Consider the following 25,754-nt stretch of genomic DNA (forward strand, 5'->3'; position numbering starts at 1 on the left):
AAGGAATATTTCGTTTGATTCATTTTTGATTGGTTTCTTGTCTGAGAGATTTTTAGAATAAAAATGTCACCCAAGTTGTTGCAGCGGTTGTAGCAAACCTTAAGTGCATTACAAATAGCTTTAATAGGTCTAGGGCTGCAAAGTTGATTCATTAGACTCATGGATGCACTTATATGTAGAGAGAACACATAGTACATATTTCTGTTTAATTCTTCAAAGCCCATTTTTAGTTGATTAGCTCATAATCAATATAGCTATCTGAACAGAAGATATTTGTCCATACACTTGTTTTTTTTAGTGATTTTAACAATTGCTTTTGAATTTAGTAGCAACATCAGTTATGCTGTCAATTGATCAGAGAGGTTGTATGTTAATCTTCTTGAGTATCCCCCCAAATCACACTTGATTTTTCTTGCTTTTGATGACATAAGCATACCTGATCATACACAAACTGACATTACCAAAGTATTCAACAAGCAGAAACACTGTACAACCACCTAAGCCTGTTACATATAATTGTCAAACAGTTTAACAAGTAATAGAGATGTGTGAATATTTCCCCCCTGGTACTTTCCTCTATATTTATTCTTAGAGGAACGATTGTTCAACATTAATAACATACATACATATGTGCACTAAGTGACTATTAAGCATGCATGCAATAGTGCCACAGGGTACTTTTTGCTTACTGGGAAGCATTAGAGAGACTTTGTCTGCAGTTATATACAACAGCATTACTAAATACCAACATTACATAAGGTCTTGCGCTGCTAAGTTGGGCTGCTCTAGCACAAATATATTTATCTGCAATAATAAAAGTGAAGGCTAACGGCTTTTAGAATCACTGACAGTGTGGCATAATGGCATTCAAGAAATAACTGTTTACTTGTAATGCATACATGTTTGTGTTTTGACTCTTGCACTGTAACAGTCTTTTCAGGTTTTAGTTGGAACTTATTTTTCAATGAACAAGTCTTTTATTTTGGATGATTTGCATATTTTTTCTTCATGAATGCAGAACATCTATGATAGTCAATAAAGTAGAGTTTGTATTTTGTGTGATTAGGATTTCCAACAGAACAAGCAATGGTTCATATATGTAACTTTACAAAAATGTCAAAAAAGGAAAGATTCATGTTTGTTATGTTCCATACGTAGCTTGAATCCATTATGGTTTGATGAAAGATTCCACTGTTTATGCTAATTTGTCAACACCCCTCTTCCAGTGATAAAAATACAAAACCCATGAATACAATGTTTGTCGAAAGCAACATCTGAGGTATATATAATGTTGCTCAATAAACCACCTGAGTTTTTTTTTCTTTTAGCATCAGGAACAAGTCAGACTTTTTTCATCTATGACAGAAATTGGACACTATGACTCAAGTTTTTCACCTGTCTTCTCAGGGATTGTTGCTTGGCTGTATGTTTCTGGAGAGCAGTAGGCCATAGGGCTGGGAACATAGTTGAATGGAGTCACTCTGGCGGCCTTGCTGGGAGCACTCGCACGGAAGGGACCTATGATCCCACTATGACTGCTCTCCACAGATTGAAAGGTTGAGGTGGAAGCTGTGCTATAGGTTTTGAGGGATCCATCAGAATCCCCATCTTGCATATTCCCAGAGGCCAAACTTATTCTTCTGAGAACAGCCATCTTAGCAATCTCTTCTGAAATCATAGAACCGTTTTCAATTGTAGGTGATGTGCTTGAATTGGTTTTATTGGTTGATACCTCCTCTGTTTGAACTGTTGCATCACTTGTCTTGCGTGATATAAGTGTAATTGTTGGCAATTTTCCTGGAAGTGGTGGTGGCATTGGTTTGTGCCCTTCAGGGGAAGGCACCAGAGGGAGTGCATTTGGTGGGAGAGTGCTCTTTAATATCTGGGGAACATCTTCATCACGGATTCTCCTCCAGGTGACTTTATTGTTATTATTCCGTGATCCAGCTCTGTTTTGCCTCTGTTTTGTGTCTTTCTCACTCTTGGCCCTAACACTTGAGTCTGAAGATGATGAACGCAGTGAGGAGCGACTGGTAACACGACTTAAGACATTTATACTGGGGGAGGAAGAATACCTTTTGAACGTGTCCTCTCTTGTCTCCCTTAGATCTGGCTTATGTACAGTCCTCTGAGGCACCCTGCTGGGACTTTCTGAACTTGTTCTCCTGGCTGGACGTTTCACTGTGAAGTTGTTGTCACTCGAGTTTGCCCTTGGTAGAGCCACTCCCTGCTTGAGAATGCCTTGCTCATGACCATTCCTTGGCTCTTGGGGTCCTTGCTTTTTATTTGGACCTTGCACTGCTGGCTTCAATTCTTGGCAGCGAGAAGAACACAAGAAAACTGCTGGGGCTCCTGGACATGTTCGTCGAGGAGATACGTGTTTGGAAGTAGGAACCGATCTTGAACAAGGCCCATTTTGTCTTGATTCTTTGATAAAAGTTAGTTGTCTAAGGAAACCATTGTGATCTGATTCACCACTGCCTGAGTGAGCAGAGGTCATGCGAACTAAATCTAGTCGATTGGCTGGTGAAATTCTTCTTCCTGATAACTGACTATTTTGCCTGCTAATGCTAGTAAGCTGGTTGGTTACCAAAGGTGAAATTGCTCTAGATGAATTCTGCATAAATGGTATTCTGACAGGAGATTTCTGGGTTTTGTTGTCAGCTGATCTTGGGTTTTGATTGGCTATGGAGATGCCTCTCGTTATGTCTGGTGGACTGTCTGGATCTGAGGTCACCGTTTTCTTATTTTGTTTAATGGTTTGGGTACCTGGGATTACATTTTTCTGAGGTTGCCTTGAGGGAGTTGAACTTTGAGATGAACCTGATGAAGAACTCTTTGGAATCCTTGCAGGAGGAGTCGAACTTCTCTTGGGTAATGACAACTGAGTAGAGTCACTAAGGTGGCCCAATCTGTGAAGGCTTCTGGAGCGATGTTGAGCTAAGGAAGGATTTTTTGGGGCATCAGGTTTAGGTGTCACCTTCTTAGGTGGTGGCCGCTGTGAAAGTGTTTTCTCTTTCTTGGGGGTGTATATCACTGTTCTGCCTCTTAAAACTACAGGCAAGTTTGCTACTGGTTTACGTGGGGCAAAATCTAGTGGCTTATTAGCCTTTTTGTTTTCTTTGACTGCCTTCTTCTTGTCATTAATGTCAGGCTTTGGGGTAAAGCTGGATCCAGAGATAAATGAAAGAACAGAGTCTGATTCTGATGACGGCTCCTGTGACTTTGAAGCTTGTAATTTCGTGATTATCGTATTTGCACCCTCCTGTATTGCCCGCCATTCAACACTGTTGAGATCTGAATCTTTATCAGATGCCATTTCTTCACTGTCCAGATCATCTTCAGGACCCCAATGCCCAGTTTCCTTTTGAGAAATTTTCTGTTTTTGTTTAGCCTCACCTTTCCTTTTTCTAATGGCTTGCTTTTTCTTTTGCTTTGGCATAGCTGATGTTATGCATTTTAACAAAAGATCATCTTCTGAGTCCAGGCTGACAGAACTCGGTGAAGTGTTGTCTTCATATTTATTTTGGCCTTTCTGGGTTTTTATCATACATTTGCCTGTGCTGGATGTTACATTGTATTTATTTCTTAACTTTACATGTTGAGATTTTCCCTGTTCCTCATACATCTCAACATCACTCAAAGAGCTAAGAGACGAGCTGAGAGAGTAACATGGTGGTGCTTCTTCCATAATAAGATTTTGCTTGATCCTGTGAAACCCGTTTTTCTGAAAATTGTCCACACGACCTTTTGAAACAGGATATATTACATTATTTTTGTTTAAATTATTAAACTGTTTCTGTCTTCCTCTTGCCATCACCTTGCCACTGTTATCCATGTCATTAACATGGAAGCTGTACATGGCTTCCACTTTTGCTGCGGGATGATGCATGGACTGAAAAGCTGCATTTTCTTGTGCTTTACTTCTAGAGTATGATTTCTGACTTTGGTACACCTCTTTACTTTGCTTCCTGATTGGAAGTGCGATTTGGGGCATGCTTTGTGACAAACACTGTCCCTGCTTTTGTATTTGTCTGACTGGGGATTGGCTTTGGACTCTTTGCTGAGTCATCTTTGCTGCCATTTCCTTACTTTGTACAAGTAATCTTTGGGTAGGAGTTGTATGTTTAATAGTTTTGTTAACTTGATTTGTCACTATTTTAGACTGACATGCCATTTTAGACGATTTATGGAAACGAGAGAAGAGACGTAGTTCTTCAATTCTTTTTGCCTCTGTATCAATAAGCTCCTGCGTCTCTTTACTTCTGGCCCGCCAGTCTCTTGATCCTTTTACTTTAAGGGGGTACTGAAGAGTCTCATCACTTAAGGAAGTGGTGCTTGAGAAATAAACAGGAGTACCTTCAGCGGAATCAGTGTAAGAAGAATCATCATGATGAATATCTTTTGGAGACATTCCAACCATTCGCCCAGAACCCATCTGATTGTTATTGTTCTGAAGCACCATGTACACTGGTAACTGCACAGATCTTCGAGCTTGGGTGTTAAGTACTTGGTTTGTGAGTGTAGACATTAAAGCAGGTCTTACTTTTTTAAACCTTGAGGGCATGGCCGAATTGATGCACTCTTTCAGAATTTCAATATCATCGTCTGAGTTGCCCTCACTGTACTGATCTTGATCCATACATGATGGATAATCAGTGGGATTTCTCTTACCAGAGTATACTGGGTCATTTTCTTGTTGATTTAACAATGGAGTAAGTTTAAGCTCTACATCTTTTTGGACATAGTGCTCATGCAGAGGAAGGGCACTAAGGCTAGATGCACAAGAAAAGTTCTCTAATGGTTTTTCAACAGTGAAGTAAATCATTGTATCTAGGTCTTGTGGCAAGTTGAACCTTTCCTTCAAGTCAGCAATTTCCATGAATTTATGCAAGCCATTTTCCCACTGGCCTCCAATACCACTAATATTTTGCTGCTCTGGTCCACTTGCTTCAGCACAGCATGGAGTCTTACTCCGACTTGGTGGCATGGTTTGTCCTGGACTGTCTGGGAGATCACTTGGACTCACAGTTCCGCTTATCATTTCACTACAAGGATCACTTTGTATAGAACTTGCAATTGATGGCGACTCAAAGCTACCCAGTGAACTAACCGAGCTACAACGACTCATCACAAGTGGCGTCTCATGAATATAGTTCTCTGAGGAACTAGATGGAGTCCTGTCCTCGTGTATGACTGTTGATGCTTGCCTAAGAAACGTCTTTTCATGTCTAAGGGGAATCTGTATAGGATCAGAAATACTGCTAGTAGTGGGGCACGTTTTCTGGTCAGTCATTAGCAATTGACTGTCACTGAGATCCTCGAGTGTTTCATCTTCTTCTTCCTTCTTAATTATATCACCATCTTCCACCTCAATAATTTCAAGAGAGGAGTCGCTTTCTAAATCATTTTCACTTTGTCCATCAAGGTCTCCATCACCGGAAAAAAGAGAGGACAGAGAGCTACAACGTGAAAAGCAGATTGGTGTATTCTCCACTGAGTACTTCTGTGGTGTCTCTAACTGACCTATTGGGCTTCTTGAAGAACATACAGGAGAGAACTTGCTAATAGTTTCTCCGGTTGTTACATTGGGAACCCACACTTGATTTTTCAGTCCCTGGGATGCCTGAACATTGGTAGCACCAAACATGGCGTTCTGGGTTATAGGGACATGTTGGTAGGATGGAGAAAGCTTAATGGTAGGTAAACTGAGATCAGAAGATACCCTAGTTGATACAGTTGCTGGTGTCGCTATTAAAGGTTCTTGGCTTTTTTCTTCCTCTGTGCTACAGTCCGGCAATTTAAAAGCTTTTGCCATGTCGGAATCTCTTTCGGGTATCTCATTCTGACATATTAATTTGGATAATGTGGCACCACTATTTAGCAATTCCTTGTGTGCCACCTTGAGCTCAAGCTTGTTTGGACGTTTTTGCTCTGTAGGCTTTACGCAACTTTGAATCTGATCATTACAGCAGCCATCACTATTGCTACCACTGTTAAGGCTGTCATTGGATAAACTTGAGTTTACTGTTTTTAGGCGTAACAGAGCATGGGCTTTGGTGAAATGGTCTTTGTGTGAGAATGAATTATCCGATAGACGGCAGGGAGAACAGAGCTTAGCTCGTGCCTCATGGAGATCATCAGGCCCATAGGTCCAATCTGCAAAATGGTCCTCAGAACTGAGACTAAAGCTTTCCTCTGAGGATGTGTGCATCGTAATATCTTCCACTAGCTTATCAATTTTAGCCACTGTGTTGGTAATCTTTTTTGCTAATTTTTCAGCTGCCATGGTCACCTCATCATCAGGAGGATGTGTCTTTTTATCCTCTGCTTGTACTGACTCCATATCTCTCTCAGGTTCTCCCTCCCTCCTGCGTGGCTGATTCTGAAGAAAGTTTGAGTTATTCAGAAACATAGAGAGCATGGAAAATGTTCCTGTTTCTATGTTACTCGAAACATTTGGGGCCTCATCATCATCAAAACATCCAGAATCAGAAGCATAGTCCTTGGCCAAGCTTTCAATATGGCGGAGAGGCTTGTTAATGTGCCTCGGGCTTTGCTTCTCAATTGAATCAAATGTTTCTGCCAGGTGCTTTGCATCTAGCTCAGCCTCCAGTGCTTTTTGCTTTCTCATATAGAGTGAGGGCATACAGGAGCCTGGTGAAATCACAGCAGTATCTTTATATTTAAGAGGACGGTTCGTGAGAAGGTTTCTTAGGGCAGCAGCACTTCCCATGGCTATCATCTTGTGCTTTGAATGAATGAGATTACGTAGCATGCTAACAGCTCCTAGGTCCCATAGCAGTTCTTGGTCTTTTGGACTTCGAGCTGACAGATTCCAAAGGGTTCCACATGCATTGCTCACAATTGTTAAACTGTGTGATCGCAGGTGTTGTAACAAAGTCTGCAGGCAATTGTGATCCCTGAGGACTTGTCTGGTGAGAAGAAAAAGGGAAAATTAGTGCTGCAATTCAAACAAGGACTTGAATAAAATCTTAGCCTAATAAGAGTTCAGCGTAGTACCTGTAATCGTCACGGGTAGCAATAAGACTGGATACATTACGCAGGATACCTCCACCACTTTCAATAATTGCCAGGGAGTTGGTCTGACAGTGGTAGGTAAGGGTACTGACCAAAAATCCTAGCGCACCATCGACTGAGCAAATTGCCATCTTATTTTCAGTGCTATGTGCTGATAAATTCCATAAAGCACTTAAAACACTTTTTAGAGTGGACTCCTGTGTAAAGAAATAAAGCAGGAGGTTTAATACATAGTTGTATGCAAACATTATTACTTTTATCCATTAATACTTCTGCTTTACCTTTGTAGCCTGAAGCGCACATGTCATTAGCGCTGATACACTGCCAACATCACGAAGTGCTCTCTTACTGGTGATATCAGCACGCCATGAAAGGTTCCTAAGAATACTTGAGACCACCTTTAGGAAAGGATATGCAGCAAATTTACTAATGCCATATGAATAAAACATTTCCTTAAAATGGAATTTTAAATGAAACATCTGATTACCTGATGTAACTCTTCACTATCAGATGCCAGTTGTGCAACAATAGCTTGAAGACAGCATTTTTTAGAGCAAAGTGTAGCCTGAAATTTTTATATATATATAAAAAATGTCAATATAAAATGCCATACAATTATTTTGCTTTAAAATGAATCTGTTATGTTTAAGTGTACCTTATTTACAACATCGCCATACGTAAGGTTAGTGAGGGCCATCCCAGCATACCTTCGCAAGGCCATGTTCATAGGCTCATTTTGCAAACCATACAGTTCCTGTTCCAGTTGCATAAGCTCTGCAATAGCCTGAAGTCCACCTGAAACAGACAGCACTGCATTGAGCTCTTTGCCAACATACGGTGCTAGTACCTGTGCACCTCCAAAACAGAAATCTGAGCATCCAGCAAAAATGCTAGTCCCTACATGATAAAGATTTCCTTTAATTTCCTTTATTTATTTAACATTGTACTCTGTGTATCCTGATATTCTGATAGCAATATTTCAAAGTTGGTAAATAAATCAATGATAATATGATCAAATATATGCTATATTTATATTCATTCCTAAAGTGATTCGACAGATGATTTATCTAAAAAGACTAAATATTCCTGATTACCAAGTTCATTCATGGCCCTTCGATAGTCCTCCTCAAAGGAAAGTTTCATTATGGCACAAATTGCCTGGCAAATTTGGGGATCCAGGGGCTCTGGGATGTCTGTGTAGTTTGAATTAAGAAAAGCATTGTCAGTATAACAGACAGGACAACAGTTTTATTAAACCTTATTATATTAGATTGTTCTGATTTTCTGCACTTACCTGTCGTCGTTGTACCATTAGGTGATGGGGTTCCTATGTGGTTCTCAATCCAATCCCAGCCATTCTCACAGTGCGAGCGTATTTGCTCCAAAACATGCAGTACTCTCATCTCACGCCGTGCTTGGCCCTCATCAGGCTGTGAGTACACGATGTTGTGCAGAGCAGCACTAGCCCGGGATCGAGCCTCTCGGCTGCAGCCTGTGGCATCAGGAGTCTTTCCTGTACTTACATCATGCAGTATTTGCACAAGCAAAGGGACACAGCCAGATTTGCGCATAGCGATGCAGCTTTCCTGAGAGCTGGACATGGCTAACAAGACACGGGACATCTCCTCTCGATCTCTAGAGGCTAGCATAGACAGCAGCCAGAACATCATCTCCACCTAAAGAGTGGAAAACAATATTTAGCTTTTTAAGAAAAGTATAAATAAATAATAATTTCCCCACGATGCAGTATTCTGACTGATGCAGTTATAAATTACAACTCTGAGCTATTGTTTGAAACATATCGAGCAAATATACAGTATAATTATATTTCTTAAACACCACTGGGACAGAGTATATACTTTTTAAAATGTTACAGTGATTAATGCTATGGGCTTTGGAAGTACTCTTTATACATGTAAATTGATATAGTGGTTTTAAAATTAGTATGACTAATGTATAGTAAAACATGTTAGTGTCATACTTTGTTCCCGGCTTCTCCGGGTGCCTCCATAGTGCTAGTGCCTGCTCCGCTTTCCATTTCGGGGATTGGTGCTTTGGAAAGGCTGTCAGCATTCTGGGAATAAAAAGATACACATGTGTTTGTTATGCTTTTAATTATAAGTATTATCTTTGTGTAATGTTATTAATAACAAAAATATAAAATAGTGAAATACAAGATACAGAAAAGATCCATTGCATTCTACAGTCACATTAAAATGTTTTAACTATAATATTTGCATATGGCAACCAAGGCAAGTCCCCTGACAGTCAAGGCAGCAAATCCACCCTTTCATCCACAAGCCAATCACTATGGCAACCTTTACGGTGGTATGGGATGGGGAGACATGTGGTCCTTAGAGGACTATCCAGACTAATGTGCATTTTGCACTGAATATCCACAACATGATCAGGGGTGGATTTAATGGAAGTACAAAAGATTTGTAGTTTGTACAGTTCAGTACTAAGTAGTCTTCTTGTCTTAAGAAGATGGTTTGTTTATCCATATGACTTTTTATTCAAGTTGACTATTTTATATTTTATATCCTGAAACATTCTTATCATATGTTGTACCAATAGTAGTAATAATTGCAAATATTATTAACTATGTTTTACCAGTTTGATTAAATCTCCACAGGGTTGTAGAAAATTGTAGGAGAATTTCCTTTACAATAAATTTCAATGTGTACTTTATATGTCTGTACATTCTCTGTTCGTCAATTCCATCCTCATGGTGAAAAATACATAGCTCTAAAATTCAAGATGTAAAATGTCATCTAATTGGGTAACAAATAATGCAATATGACTAGTTGCGATTAAAAGACAATACTATTAAATAAATAACATTGATTAAAAAAGTAGTGTTTTGTTATGCGCCATGAAAAAGTAATACTGGGGCTAGAGCACTTATGCCTATGCTTGGGTTAGGAAATATAATAGTCTTACTTGATTCTCTGCCTGGACAATCTTCTCTTGGGGACAGCGCGAGCCTTGTGCCTCCTGTAGCTCCTTATCCAGCTGCTCCAGCCGGGTCACACGGATCTGCAGGGACATACAGGATTACAGCTCATTAAATTGACTAAAGCCAGAGGAGAGTGATTTACTTAAAGATAATTATCAAGACTGTGTGACTAGACTTATATACATTTGCCCAACTATTATAGTGAAGCTAATAAACTCTCCTGTAGACTAATCTGTCATACACATATGAACAGATTACTACGCTCAGATGCCTCATTGAATATATATGAAATATATATATTTAATGATATTTACTTGTGTCCTCTGAACCATTTCATCACTGGTCCCAAAACGTTCTTCCATGACTGATCGCAGTTGCTGGACCTCAAATTCTAACTGCTGGCGAATAAGGTCCATTTGTATGGAGAACTGAGACACAGAATGGAAACATTGTATAGAGATACATTCTTTATAGCTACATTGTGGTATAAATCTTAATAGTGGAACAGTTATTGCATTAAATCAAAGACAAACATATTTATAAAAAAACAATGACACAGAACATATCTCCTACCGTGTCGATTCGCGGCAGCTCTGTCAGCCTCTGAGAAAGCCCCTGCAGCTGAGAATAATACCAGCGGCGCTCTTTCTCCTCTTTTTCAATTTCATTCAACAGCATGGTTCTATAAATATCCAAAATGTTATTCAAAGATTAATAAAATCCATATTAAATAAACACACTTTTTATAAACATCCACTATATAATCCATGGCCACTTTCATAGGCAAACCTATTCATGCACTCAAAAGCTGGTTTGCGTATTTCACCTAATTTTATTCACAGAGTTTACAGAGAATTGTGTAAAAAACAAATAACAACAACAATATTTTGTGAGCATTAGTTCTAGTGGTAGAACTCTTGTTAATGAGGACAGTCTGAGAAGAATAATGAGACTTATAACCACTCTTTACAAATGTTGTGAGTGGAAAAGCATCTCTGTATGCACGGGTCATTGAACCTCGAGGTGGATGAGCAACAACAGAATAAGTCCACATCAATCAATTTGAGCACAGTACAACACAATGGGCACATACTCAGATTAAGGGTGTATTTTTCATCCTATTCTAACATGGAGTGGACAGTAATTTAACCTGTAACTGTCTGAACTGTGCTGCTGCCACATGATGGGCTGACTGCGAGACTGCATAAATGAATAGACACACAGTTGTTCCTATTACAGTGGATATTACGTATCATACCATGGATTTTACTAAATAGTTCTTCTGGATAATCATAATACTTAAATCTTGCCTCTCTTTGCGGAGCTCCTCTAGGTGCTGGGCAGTGACACGGCCCTCTCCTGTGACAGCTGGGTGAAGGTGTGTGGGGTGAACAGCCGTACCCTCACCAGACACAGTAGAGCACTGGTGGGATGACGAGCAGACAGAGCTCCTTGATCTGCTGATGCTGGATGATGTGAGTTGCATTCTGTCCTCTCCATCATTCGTTTGGTTGGCAAGGGTCTCTGAGAACGGACGCAGGTTGTGTGGCTGGTACTTGAGCTCATAATAGCTAGTCAAGTCCATATGCAGCTCTGTGAATACATTTCATTTTTTTTTTCTAGTTAAACTCTGCTTGCACTGATGCTGTATTGAAGTTCTGATCTACATTTATAATGTGACAGGTTTATTGAATCAATTTGGAATAAAATTATAAATTCTATATTACTGTTGTCATATAATGAACAAGAAAACATAAAAAATGTAAAGATGATAATTTTTTATTTATTTTTGAATTGAATGAAGATTTCTGCTACCTTTTAGCTGGTCCAACACATCCGCTCTGCCTGAAGAGGCGAGAGTGCAGGCTTCCTGGTCAAGTTTGCCTTGCAGATGCTTCAAAACCTCCTAAAATAGCAAAACAGATGTTCAATTATTATGTGCATTCAGTGGTTAACAAATTACAGTTATCATTACAGTTTGAGAATCCTTTTAATCATCAAAAAGAAAAAGGAAATAGCCGTTAAACAATATACTTTCCTCTATGTGTCTGATATTCACTCGGCTTTGTGATTAATCTAAAGACTCCATTATCTGACCTTCACAATAAATACATAGCAGGCATTATCCAGCTGTGCTCAGCATCTGGTAATATGTTGTGGAAGGAACTATGGAATGGACGCCCATATAAAATATAATTTAAGCCTGTTCATAGAGATAGGTCATGATTTCAGCTTAATCAATTTTTTAAATATGATATCAAAAACAGGTATGACAATCTTTTTATAGTCTAAGAAGTGTAATGTTCATAAATGCTGCCTGTCTTGAAATAGTCAGAATTAAATCAAATGAACAATCAAAAGCAAAGGCAAAGCATGAGTGCAAGCAGTATGCCTAAAATGTACAAAAGCATTTCTATTATAATATACTGGCAGTGGAAAGGGCAGTTATGAGGTTGAGGTAGAACTACCTGGACTCCATATAAACATCAATTAACATCAACTGTTATACTGAACTGCCTGCCACCTAACACAGTATGAATGCAGATCAATTCCTGCTTTTTGTTTCACCCAGATGAGGATGGGTTCCCTGTTGAGTCTGGTTCCTCTCAAGGTTTCTTCCTATTGCCATCTCAGGGAGTTTTTCCTTCCTTCCTTCACTGTCGCCCTTGGCTTGCTCACCAGGGACTATGTGACCATTTTGATTTATACACATTCACATTCCATACAAACTTAAATAATTCTTTTGATTGTGTAAAGCTGCTTTGCATTAATGACAATTGTTAAAAGCGCTATACAAATAAAATTGAATTAAAGTGAATTGAAAATGCCAGTGCATTAGAAAGGCATGTACGCTAAAGTTGCCTTGTTTTCTACACAAAGGCGGAGAAGTAGAATATGATTCCCATTTCCAATGCAAAGATTACACTTTAAGCCTTTTGTGTGGTTTTTGTGATCGAACTGGGCTGGAAATTTGGCTAAAACCGGCCAAACACTTGGTACATCTAAAACGAGCTGTTAGGCAGCATGCTGGACGGCCATATGCTGTCGACTCTCAACTGCCTATTAGATGGTTGTCCTGTAGCAAACCACTAGATAGTAGCTGATTTATGGTTTTTAGTCCATGGCCACAAGCTACTGCTGCTGTTATGTCCTGTTATAGCCTGGCTTTTAGAAATTAGCCGGACAAATTATTCACATATTAATAATGCAAGTAATAATGAAATTATGCAAGACAAATGTATGTTTTTTACAGGTATGTAATGAAATATTTTGTTATGAGTACACAAAGGCATTTTTCCATGGCATGTCCATCAACTGACCTAGCAGGTAAGCGAGGACATAAGCATCTACTTCTACGATAGTAGAAATCTTAATCTACGATTTAACGGAATTTTACTGCTAATATGACAGTATTAGTATACAGTAATATATAATCTAATACAACAGTCTATATGACTATATAGCCAGTCAGGTAAAAAACTTTGCTTAGTTACCTTGACAAATGAAAAGATAATGTACTGTAGGATGGTTTCAGCTTGTGAACATCAAATCATCAAGAATACTTAGCATTTAGTCCTTTACTTTCTCTGGGCCTCAGAATTTTTGTGTCTGGGCCTCAATAACTTTGCAGTAAACTCTAAATGCTAAGTGAACTGGGGCCTGGGTTTAGAATCATAATGAGCTCTTTAGAGGTGTTCTTTTTTTATTTCAAAGAATTTATGTGTCCCTGTACAGTGCAGAATAGGAGGGCTGACTGGAATGAACAGAATGCATCTGATTAATGCATTGGAGTAGACTTTTAAACAGATTTGTGAACACTAACCCAGAAAAAGATAAAGGCAAAGCTAAGCTACCTTAATTCTTGTGTAATGTGATGTTTTTACTAAAAGATACTAAACTAAAATTACAACATGATTTTCTGTGAAATGATTTTTTAAACTTTGCTAATAAATGTCAAATATACAGTACAGTGCAAGTCTTGAGCCACCTCTCGTTTCTTCATATTAAATTAAGTTTAATTTAATGTCATTTAATTATGCAGATTTAATTTAAGAAACGGCAACAAATGTTTTACTGTAACAGGTTGCAAAGTACCTAAAGATGCAATTTAAAAATTGCTGGTTTATGTAACAATCTCTGCAGCAACCTAAGCATTTCACTGCATATCATACTATATATGACTGTGTATGTGACAAACAAAATTTGAATTTAAATTTAAACCTCATTTCCCCTCTCGTCTGTTTCAACCACTCTGTATTAAGCATCACCAGTATACTGATCACCGGCCTGATCATCTGTCATCATCTGCACCTGTTTCTTACTAGTTTGAAGCCTTGAATTAGGTTTTTTCTAACAAACGAAAAAACTCGACTGGATTGAAAATGATAGCCGCAAAAGTCCTTTAAGAAGCCTGGAAAATTGTTCTTCAAGACTTTTGCACAGTGCTATACTGCAGTAATATTACAAAGATCATTTTCAAATTCAACTAGAGTAGGGTCAATGGGTAATTGCCAAATGCAACATGAGAGACTAAGGTGTAATAACAAGTAAACTTGAAACCAGATGCTTACTGGAATCCAATGTGAAGCTCTAGAGTAATGAGGATAAGTCAAAGAGACAGCACATATCCACAGATCTCCAAGATCAATAGTGTAGTTTGGTTTAATCATCTAATGGTTTCCATCCTTATAACAGGAGAATAACAGATACAGAAACGTTCTGATTTAGGCTGTTCTGAAAGTTGCGAGTATCTCTGTGCTCAGGTTGTAAAAGCTGGCTATGACCCATTAGTGTCTCCAGACATTTTATTAAAAGTAGGTCAGTGCTAAAGAAAATACAGCCAATGGTTACTTTCCATTTGTTACTAAGCACTGAAGTGTGCTAATTTACCAAAGCTTAATTTGGTCTACCTTGTTCTTCCTGCTTACATTGTTGCCCAGGTTGGAAAAAAATCTTTTGGTTACTCTCTCTTACTTACTTACTCATTGTCTAAACCACTTTATTTTGTATACAGGGTCACATGGGGGCCTGGAGCGTATCCCAAGGGATGGAGAGCACAAAGTGGGGTACACTCTGGACAGGGTGCCAATCCATCGCAAGGCACACACTCACATGCTCATTCATACACTATGTCTTTGGACTGGGGAAGGAAACCCACCAAGCCCGGGGAGAAAATGCAAACTCCATGCACACTGACTAAGGTGGGAATAAAATCCGGACCATGGTGCAAGGTGACAGTGCTAACCACTAAGCTCCCGTGCCGACATACAATTGTCACATTGATCCCTCTTAAGTTGATGCTCACCTTCATATCAGAGGTCTCATTTTCCAGCTTGGACAAGTGGTGCGAGTTGTCCTCCAGCTCGCGGCGCAGGTGCGAGTTCTCCTTCCGGAGATCCTCCACCTGCCGCACCAGCTGGTCATAGGAGGCCACCGAGTTGGACATCATCAGAAAATGGGGTTCCTGGAACAGATAAACAGGACGGGGTTAAATAGTGGCACAAGCCATAACAAAAACTATTTAGGACAATCATCCATCTGTGCATAGTGGGTTTTATAGCTGTATGTGTTAAAAAGAATATAAAGTCCTTATAAAGTTTCTTTTTATCACAAATTTCTGCACTCTGTTGTCTGTTGTACTGCTGTGACTTTTGTTAGTATGGCAACAATAGAAAGAACTAAACATCCCAAACTACTAAAGTACGCATAGTGCAACATACTGGACGGTGTAAACACAGACGACAGATTTCAAAAATCCAAAGCACTCTTAGAACTGTCAGAGGAACCCACCATCTTCTAGCTAACATTCTCATAGTGGGATTAAAGTAAGTGGTTCTGCACAATTAATGGAATTAATTGGAATCACAATATGACCCTGTGCCATTATCTAATCGCAAAAACATTTAATTTCTTGTAGGTAATGTATGGATGTATTCATAGTCAGTAATTCACATCGAGTTTTGCCTGAAGAACTGTATACTAAACGTGACCTATTGACAGAGACTTATGCTGAAACTGTCCAATCAGAAGCCTCAATCATAGTGAATTGTTTGTTTTATATTAATGGCATGGGTCAGGTTTCAGTGGCCAGAAAATACAAATTTGGTAATTTTTTAAAAATTTGGTATTTTTAATAATGATATAAATTATTAATGCAAAGCACTTGAAGTAATTATTCTAATAATAAACCTTCAAACAAACAAGAAAATCACAGATGTGATACTTCGTCATGGTGTCCATGTTGTGAAAGAATTTTTTCTGGCTTACTACTGCTTAGCCCTGTTATATAATATTTAATACATTTACTGTATACTGTATAGCCATAAAGTCAGCCATAAAAATGTAAACACACTTCAGGAAAGAAAAAATAGTATGATGTATGTTATATTAATACAATATCCATAATACTATCATATTATTATCAATATATAACATATAGCAATACATTTAGTATTCAAATATTTATACAAGTTTTTATTTTCCTGAAGTATAGGAATATATATACAGTGGTGTGAAAAACTATTTGCCCCCTTCCTGATTTCTTATTCTTTTGCATGTTTGTCACACGTAAATGTTTCTGCTCATCAAAAACCGTTTACTATTAGTCAAAGATAACATAATTGAACACAAAAAGCAGTTTTTAAATGAAGGTTTACGTTATTAAGGGAGAAAAAAAACTCCAAATCTACATGGCCCTGTGTGAAAAAGTGATTGCCCCCCTTGTTAAAAAAATAACTTAACTGTGATTTATCAGACCTGATTTCAATTTCTGTAGTCACCCCCAGGCCTGATTACTGCCACACCTGTTTCAATCAAGAAATCACTTAAATAGGAGCTACCTGACACAGAGAAGTAGACCAAAAGCACCTCAAAAGCTAGACATCATGCCAAGATCCAAAAAAAAAATCAGGAACAAATGAGAACAAAAGTAATAGAGATCTATCAGTCTGGTAAAGATTATAAAGCCATTTTTAAAGCTTTGGGACTCCAGGGAACCACAGTGAGAGCCATTATCCACAAATGGCAAAAACATGGAACAGTGGTGAACCTTCCCAGGAGTGGCCGGCCGGCCAAAATTACCCCAAGAGCGCAGAGACAACTCATCCGAGAGGCCAAAAAAGATCCCAGGACAACATCTAAAGAACTGCAGGCCTCACTTGCCTTAATTAAGGTCAGTGTTTACGACTCCACCATAAGAAAGAGACTGGGCAAAAACGGCCTGCATGGCAGATTTCCAAGGCGCAAACCACTTTTAAGCAAAAAGAACATTAAGGCTCGTCTCAATTTGCTAAAAAACATTTTAATGATTGCCAAGACTTTTGGGAAAATACCTTGTGGGCCGACGAGACAAAAGTTGAACTTTTTGGAAGGTGCGTGTCCCGTTACATCTGGCGTAAAAAGTAACACAGCATTTCAGAAAAAGAACATCATACCAACAGTAAAATATGGTGGTGGTAGTGTGATGGTCTGGGTTTGTTTTGCTGCTTCAGGACCTGGAAGGCTTGCTGTGATAGATGGAACCATGAATTCTACTGTCTACCAAAAAATCCTGAAGGAGAATGTCCGACCATCTGTTCGTCAACTCAAGCTGAAGCGATCTTGGGTGCTGCAGCAGGACAATGACCAAAAACACACCAGCAAATCCACCTCTGAATGGCTGAAGAAAAACAAAATGAAGACTTTGGAGTGGCCTAGTCAAAGTCCTGACCTGAATCCTATTGAGATGTTGTGGCACGACCTTAAAAAGGCGGTTCATGCTAGAAAACCCTCAAATAAAGCTGAATTACAACAATTCTGCAAAGATGAGTGGGCCAAAATTCCTCCAGAGCGCTGTAAAAGACTTGATTGCAGTTATTGCTGCTAAGGGTGGCCCAACCAGTTATTAGGTTCAGGGGGCAATTACTTTTTCACACAGGGCCATGTAGGTTTGGATTTTTTTTCTCCCTAAATAATAAAAACCATCATTTAAAAACTGCATTTTGTGTTTACTTGTGTTATCTTTGACTAATAGTTAAATGTGTTTGATGATCAGAAACATTTTGTGTGACAAACATGCAAAAGAATAAGAAATCAGGAAGGGGGCAAATAGTTTTTCACACCACTGTATATATATATATATATATATATATATATATATATATATATATATATATATATATATATGAACTCAGGACGACGAGCACTGTTATCCATTATGTTGCCTCGCAACATTCCTAATTTGTACGACATATTGTCTGGTGATTCACTGTTGTCACTTTCTATAACACATTGCACCAAAGTCTCTGAGAGACTGACACTGCAACAAAGTCTCTTGTGTATACATGGAGAATGATTATAAAGCATACTATTGTTTCAGTCTTTCTAATAGTTCAAACAGTATCAGAATTAAAGCAAGAAAGAAAGCCAAGAATGCTTATACTTGGACTGTGGCATTAAAAAACATTCTGGAGTTAAATCAAAGATAACAATACTGTTTCATTACTGCCATATTATCTAATTATTTAATATATCTCTATTATTACAGGCACACTGAAATTTTTTAATGCACAAATAGATTTTCCTGATTAGTGTGAAAATTTGTTAAAAATCTTCCCTATTTCTGTTCCATGATTAACATGGACACTTCCCAGACATAACCTCTGCAATACAGAATAATGTGTCAGTCCATCTTACATTCCCTTTTTATCTCTACTGTTGCGATGCAATGCCAGGGCATAAAATCAGAGTTCATTGATTAACACTGATTTCCTCATCCATTCCTTTTTTCACATGCATTCCCAGTTTTTTCTATTTAATTTCTATTATTCTCTCAGGTATTTCAGCACATGCTCCTTTCTCGATGCTCCGTATTAGTGAATCCGGCTTTGTTGTGCAGTCCTGTCTCTTGGCACTGCCTTGGTGGGGGAGGTGGACTCCAGCCTTACACATCTAGGAGATTTCTGTTAAGGCTTGCACAAATCATCCAGGGGAAGCAGCACAGAGTCTACAAAAGCACCAAAAAGGCCACGAAATAAACCTGGTATTTGGGATGTTCTCAGTCAGAGCACAGCAGGAAAAACATCATGAATTTGAATTTACAGTATATTTTACTATCGTGCGATACTGAGTAATTTAAAAGTGGAATGAGCCATCAGTATCTCCTTACATAGTCAGCGAACTGAGTATTTTTGCATACTGTACATCAACACAAGTACTGTAGTACTTCAGTTACCTATTATCTGAGCAAACTCTGCCATCTGTCTTTAAAAGCAGGCTTAATCATGTTTAAGCAGTTCACGACTATGAATTGATTAGTAGCTCAGGCATGCTGATCAATACTACATTCCAAATGGGTGTGAAAGGTAAAGCTTCCGGAGCATGCTCTCATTTTGTGTTTTCGGTAGGATGTGGCCACTCTCAGTGTGACTTCTTCAGGGCTGAGCACATGTTAATACACATTTGACTGATTTTGATTATTGCTCATGGAAAGTCATGGAAAACTCGAGAGCATGTGAATTAGACAGAATTGGAAAGAAGAAAATGTGTGAGAGTGATTCAGACATCAGATTGATGAGATTGTGGCACATGGAACACTCCACAGGGATTTAAACACAGCTGGTTCCTTTTCTCCGATCTAAAAGACTAAATTTGTGACTGGATGGGCACCAGGCTGTGCCATTCCTCCTTCTGCATCTTAATTAGCTCTTGACTATGCCTGAATTTCTTTCATGCCATACAACCCAGATTGGGAATAGAATTTTTTTTGTCTGGTTATTTCATTTCTTTTCTGCTGGTTTTTATCTGCAGCAAAACTGTTTGAACAATCTATCCCAAGATCTTGTCCCTTACGGGAAATAATTCAGAGCACTGGTGAGCTGCCAATAAGGTGTTGCCATTCACAGTGTTTCCATAGTAACACCAAATCCATGCTCCGATTTGGCAAAAAATAAATCAGCAGCTGATACAGTTTTCCATCTGTGACTAGAGATTATTGAGTGACACTCATGAGGTGTACTGTAAACTAAGCTAAATCTTGACTACAATTTATAAAAAACGAATTCCATTATCTCTATTATGTGCACTTTTCTTGCGAAATCCTAAACAACCCAGGAATACAGCTACGTGGACTATCACTATTATGCGTTTGACTAAAACAGGAATTACAGTATGTGCACAAACACACTACTCCAAATGAGCTAAGATCTATATCTAATATTATACCAGTCTGCATATCCACCCAGCATGTAGGCTGATTATACAATGTCCACCCTTTGGGCTCTACTGGCTTGATGTGAGTTACACAACAACAGTCGCTCCTAATGCTTTCACTGATGTCCATATACGAAATTACCAGTAACTTGATTTTAGTATTGTATTATGTTCTGAATTTTTATATCATATGGTTATATGTATATATTGTAACAATATAATGTAAGAATCCAGAAACACATATTACATTGTTATATTAATATAAGCACACTACAAGTTTTTATTTTATACAAATCACTAATAAACAAGCAATAAATATACTGTACATATGTATAATTTATTGGCAAATATTCATAAACTTAATGAACCTGCAACACAGCACTAATTTAACATTAGCACTATTTCTTTTTCTATAAGCTTAATGGGTTTACGCTTTGTGTGAACCTGCTTCTAATAAAACACTCATTTGTACTCAAATAAGGACCTTAGAGTAAGGGTTTAATAAGTTCAACCAGGATTTAGTGTTTCTTATTTTTTTGGTTTTTAAAAAAAATATATTATCTTACGTGTTCAATTAAATCCATTAAATATTATTAATTAACTCCAGGTCTTTATAAACTAAGATGTGTAGTGCAGTGTAAATCCAGCTTAGCATATAATTCATATTTAAAACTAAAGTAAACATTACCATCAATTTACAGTAAGTCAGCTATGTTCCCTGTATAGAGTAGTAGAGTAAAGGAGCAGTAACAATTTATAAAAAGAATACATAAAATAGACAATAATGATTGACACAAAGCAAACATTTTTCACATGCCAAAGTGGGAATGTAATAAGAAATCAAACGGTGTAGTGTTTTAAGGGCCTTATTTCTGATATTGGCTGCTTAACTAGGCCACAAGCAGCAGGAGGGAGAACAAAGAAGATGGAGGGGAGGACGATCCCTCCATCGCCCCCTCCCTCTCCCCCCTTCTGCATCTCCCTCCACCCTTTTACTCTGAGACCGTCTGGTTACTAAGGCAACAGCACCTACGATAGGGCTGCGGCGACCCTGAGAATTTTAATTCAAACAGCTTTAGCACTAACAATAGCACTCGCACTAGTGTATTTATAAGAAAGTCTCAAGGTTAAAGCTGTATTCATTTTAATGCCTGTTGTCACAGTATAGTGAGCTTTTTAATGAGACATTTTCCTTCACAGGAAGGACAGGAATAGATAAAAATATTTTTAAATCCTATTTTTAGCTGTTCTTTGTGAAGATAAAATAAAATATATGTAAAATGTGTTTCTGTGCTCAATATATGACCAATATATGCAAATTTGAGCATATTGCTCAATACTAATACTAATGAAGATTTGTTTTATACATCATTAAGTTATTCAGTACATTAAGTAAAGCTGGAATAAGATGGAGTAATAGGACAATGCTTTCTGTTTTGGCAGGAAAAGACATGCTGGTTGTGTAAAATATGAAGCTGTGATGGATGATAGAGATAAATCTTTGCTGCAGTACAAGAGTTATTTCCTTACCTAACAACTCTCTGAACATTTCAGAACATTACTGAAAAGTGTCGTGACACTGACAGGCGTTTATGGTAAAAATTTAACTACCAGAAGGGTGAAGAGAGACTACATTTTCATCTGAAACTTGGTTATGGTCATTCAATTATTCAGTGGATGGAGAACTCTGAGTTACCCTGCTATGAGTCATCAAAATTTCAACTCCAACGCATGCTGCATAGATGAAACACAAGAGGTTTGTCAATAAATATGAACAAGCATAGCCCTAATACTTACAGTAAAGAGAAAAAATAATAATAAGCTAGGCTTGAACTCTCTGAACTTAGGATGGGTTGTTTGGTTGCTCCTGCATTGCACTATGGCCCTTTAGGACCTACTGAGAAGACCTAAGGAGATGGCAGATGGGAATGTTTTGAAATTTTATTTTTCCCAATAACCTTACCTGATAAGTACATTTAAATCTAAGCACATCAGGGTTAAATTTATAATATCCACTGGGTAAATAATTAAAACAAACTAAATAAATTAAATGAGCCTTCACAAGTGCACGATTAAGGCTATCGGCTTAAGAAAGCAGTTTCAAAATATTCTAGCAGCTCTATCGATAGCACCTATCATCAGTATATCAAGTCTTTGAATCCCAACAATGTAACAATTAACCCAGGATGGCCATGCTCTTTTTCCTGTCCATTGCAGCAAGACTAGCCAATCGTCAGTGTCTGTATGAGAAAAAGGGCAGATATCTGTCTGGCTCCATGCACCCAGGAGGAAACACCTGGTGATTTGGACATAATTAAACTATTTAATGGCTGAAGTGCTGCTACAGTATTACTAGAAATCTAATACGTTAATGTAAATGCCATGCTTTTTGAAAAGATGCCAAGACATCAACAACTGGACTGTTATCTCCTGACTTTTCCACAAATGTCACAGCTTGGTAAGAGTCAATCGAGTCCAGTGTGCCGGGAAAAGCAGAAGAATTCAGCTAATATTGAGTAATGCTTCACGATGCAGCTAAGCATAATCATGACACTGTTGTGGTAAATAAGGAGGCTGAGTCATTATTAAGTAGTACATCATGTAGTCTTGTAGTCTTTTAACTCACCCTTTTTTTAAAGCAACCAAATGAAGCTATTACAACAAATTCTGTAAAAAACAACATACCTATCAATGTTGTATGCATTTTACATTTATGTATTTGTAAGACTTTCGGCTTTTCAGTTTCCAGATAAAATAAATCAGACCAACTTATGTCAATTCAATCCACTGCATGAGAAAATGCAATAGAAAAAAAAACTGATTTAAAATCTTCAATAAATGATAATACTAACTAATAATGGATCCTGAAAAATCAGGAGCAATATTGTCTGTTGGTCTACTTTGTGTGTGTAAACCATCGACTGGTTAATCAGTAGTGTTTTTGTCACCGATATTAGCAATAAAGAGCATCTATCGACAAGGGATAAGAGAATAAGAGATATAGAAAGTGGGCAGATGTAAACCAGTTACCCAAAGAAAGAAAGGCAAAAGTCAGTAATAAAACATAATAAAAACTTGTGTGTCTATGAACAGATGAAAAATTTTATTAGATTAGGATTGTATGTGCAATATTATTTAAACTAATAAGCTATTCCTGTATGGTAACATTTTATAAATAAAGTATGTTCTAAATTAATAATTTATTTATTCAGGAAGTTATTGAACTGTGGTCTAATCACTTACCAAACACATTGGGATTTATTTTTTTGGTTGTTGAACCTACACTTTATAACCAACTCATCTCATTCCGACTGTATTCCCAACTTTCCTGTTATAATATCCTCCATCCTTCTGGGAAGGGAGTGTAACTGTGGGGATTTGTGTTCATTAAGCTACAAGAGCTTAATGAGATCAGACAGTGATGTCAAGTGAGCAGGACTGGTGCACAGTTTGGTGTTTCAGTTCACCCCAAAGATGCACAGTGTGGTCAAGGGCTGGGCTATGTTAAGAATACTCATGTTTCTGGACCTCATTTTGTGCATAGTCGCATTGTCATGCTTAAATCGATTTGAACTTCTAAGATTGGGAAAGAACCGTTTGGGAAAGAAGCATATATGGGTGTAATGTTCAAGTGTCCACATACATTTGCCAATATCATGAGCTATGAATGAGCCTGACCACCCCTGACATTACATTAAAGGGAAATGTGTGTCTGTAGTCTTTTTGTATGAGTTTAACTCAGACATGCTAATCTACCCTCTGTGCTCTGGTTTACAATTTCAGATGCACTGACATGCAAAGGCATTAATGCTTTAAAATGCATTAAAGTCACTTTCTGTCTCTATCCCTGACGTGGACAGTCTTTCATTCATTATTCAGTGCATATTTTAAATATATTGCATCTGGAAAGCATCTTTGGACCATGACACCATGGATCACAGGACAGTGAAAACAAATCAAACAGAAATATTAAAACCAAGCCTTTTGAAATACCAGTGCATCAGTAAATAGACTGACATCAATATAATGCTTCATTGTATTTATTTAGGCTAGTGAGTTTATATTATCATCATATTTCTGAGGATAGATCAATAAATTTAAAAGCGATATGGACCACTTGTGTTTTCAAACATTATTATCAGCCTTTAGGTCGATTCTATTTTATAGTCTACTCTATCCTTTTGAGCTCAAATGCTCAAAATTCATACAGAATTACCATTTTCACAGATTTCTTTTTTAAAGAAATTTTTTTTTGATCTGTGCCACTAGTTTACCCATAAACCTGCAATTTTTGGTTAGCAAAGCAGACAATAAAAAAAAAAACATGGGTAGAAAATCAATTGTTAAAAACAAAACAAAGTAAGAAAAGAAAATACTGTCCGAAATGACAAATTATTGCACAAAGCAGGGGAACCACTCAAGCCTTACAGTATGTTCTTATCCACTGCATGCACATGAAACCCATTTGGCCCTAGAAAAGATTGTATGATAAAAAAAAATACATGGGTGACTGTAATTCAGTTATAAGGCATAATATAGGCCTATAAGTGTATTTTAATATAAACAGATCCAAATTAATATGTGCCTTCTGACACTATTGCTCCAGAACCAATCGTGCTCTTCACAAGTGAATGTATTGATTGTTTCTATAGGTCACCCTAATTTAAAGGGTGACTGGTAATGATTTTATAGCCACACTGTCTTTAAAGGGGAAATGTTTAAATTGTTAATCACAAGAAAGGAATTTCTGTTTCATGCTTTTGTATTTTAGTTTAGCAATAGGGTAGCAGTAAATGCAAAATCGCAATGGAGGGAGTTTTTTTTTTTTCTTTTTTTCCCCTTCTCCATGCTATCAACAACAGTGTATGAGAGTACCCATGGTTAGTGTTCAGCCATTTTATAAACAGCAATCCTTATCATAATTTATGCACCAATGCAGGCAATGTACCATTCAGGAGACCTTGTGCATTAAAAGGATGAAATGGTCAGGTAGAGAAGACCTGACTTCGCTGTCGACCTTGACCAAAAAAAAAAAAAAAAGATTAAAGCATCTTATGCTTTGTAATGATATATTCTAGCTTATTAAATTATATAATGCACACCACACAGACCGGTCCGGATCATTTATTCTATGTCGGTGTGTATTGTGACCAAAGCATGAGATGCATAAACCTCACGAGAGCCTCACGCGCTTCATCCTCATAAATATTCTCCTCAGCACCGCGCGCGCGTTTCCATCGACACAAAACAGGCCATTCACGCTCGACAAAGCCTTTCGCTGACCTCAAGCGCAGGTTTTTATAATTCTTAATAGCAATAAGATACGAATAAAAAAAAAACTATTAGGAGAATCTTACCTCATTTTTTGGGACAGTTAGTGACGTCGGGTGTTGGCTCGGCTCGCGCGCAGCTTGTGAGAGGAGGAACACTGCTGTGTGCGCGCGCGCGCGCTGCTAGTTCTCTGATGTCACTCTCTCTCTCTCTCTCTCTCTCAATCTCCAGGCCACAGTAGCCTTTATATTTATTAAATTATAATGAGAGCCTATTATAAAATATAATTAAAATA

At 37.9% G+C, this 25,754-nt stretch overlaps 1 protein-coding gene across 1 annotated transcript; it reads right to left on the minus strand.

Annotated features, from left to right (window-relative positions):
* Positions 1-25,600, minus strand: apc2 (APC regulator of WNT signaling pathway 2). Its single transcript, XM_053513230.1, has 15 exons — positions 25,546-25,600; positions 15,306-15,464; positions 11,816-11,906; positions 11,311-11,593; positions 10,574-10,682; positions 10,315-10,428; positions 9,985-10,080; positions 9,023-9,115; positions 8,336-8,717; positions 8,136-8,234; positions 7,697-7,836; positions 7,529-7,606; positions 7,323-7,439; positions 7,024-7,238; positions 1-6,935 (listed from the first exon to the last, which is right to left on the minus strand). Exons 2-15 carry the CDS (start codon positions 15,447-15,449, stop codon positions 1,376-1,378), a joined length of 7,521 nt encoding a protein of 2,506 aa, XP_053369205.1. The 5' UTR covers positions 15,450-15,464; positions 25,546-25,600; the 3' UTR covers positions 1-1,375.
* Positions 25,601-25,754: the final 154 nt, after the last annotated feature.

This window comes from Clarias gariepinus, chromosome 15 (assembly GCF_024256425.1).
Source record: "Clarias gariepinus isolate MV-2021 ecotype Netherlands chromosome 15, CGAR_prim_01v2, whole genome shotgun sequence".
In the NCBI taxonomy this organism is placed as follows: domain Eukaryota; kingdom Metazoa; phylum Chordata; class Actinopteri; order Siluriformes; family Clariidae; genus Clarias; species Clarias gariepinus.

Bases quoted from the DNA above. Each gene is read 5' to 3' on its own strand.
- apc2 (XM_053513230.1), bottom strand. From the start codon at position 15,449: ATGATGTCCAACTCGGTGGCCTCCTATGACCAGCTGGTGCGGCAGGTG. The intron at 10,429-10,573 runs GTAGGAGATATG...TCTGTGTCTCAG, and splicing joins AGCTGCCGCGAATCGACACG to TTCTCCATACAAATGGACCT. The intron at 7,440-7,528 runs GTAATCAGATGT...CCTTTCCTAAAG, and splicing joins ATAGTGAAGAGTTACATCAG to GTGGTCTCAAGTATTCTTAG.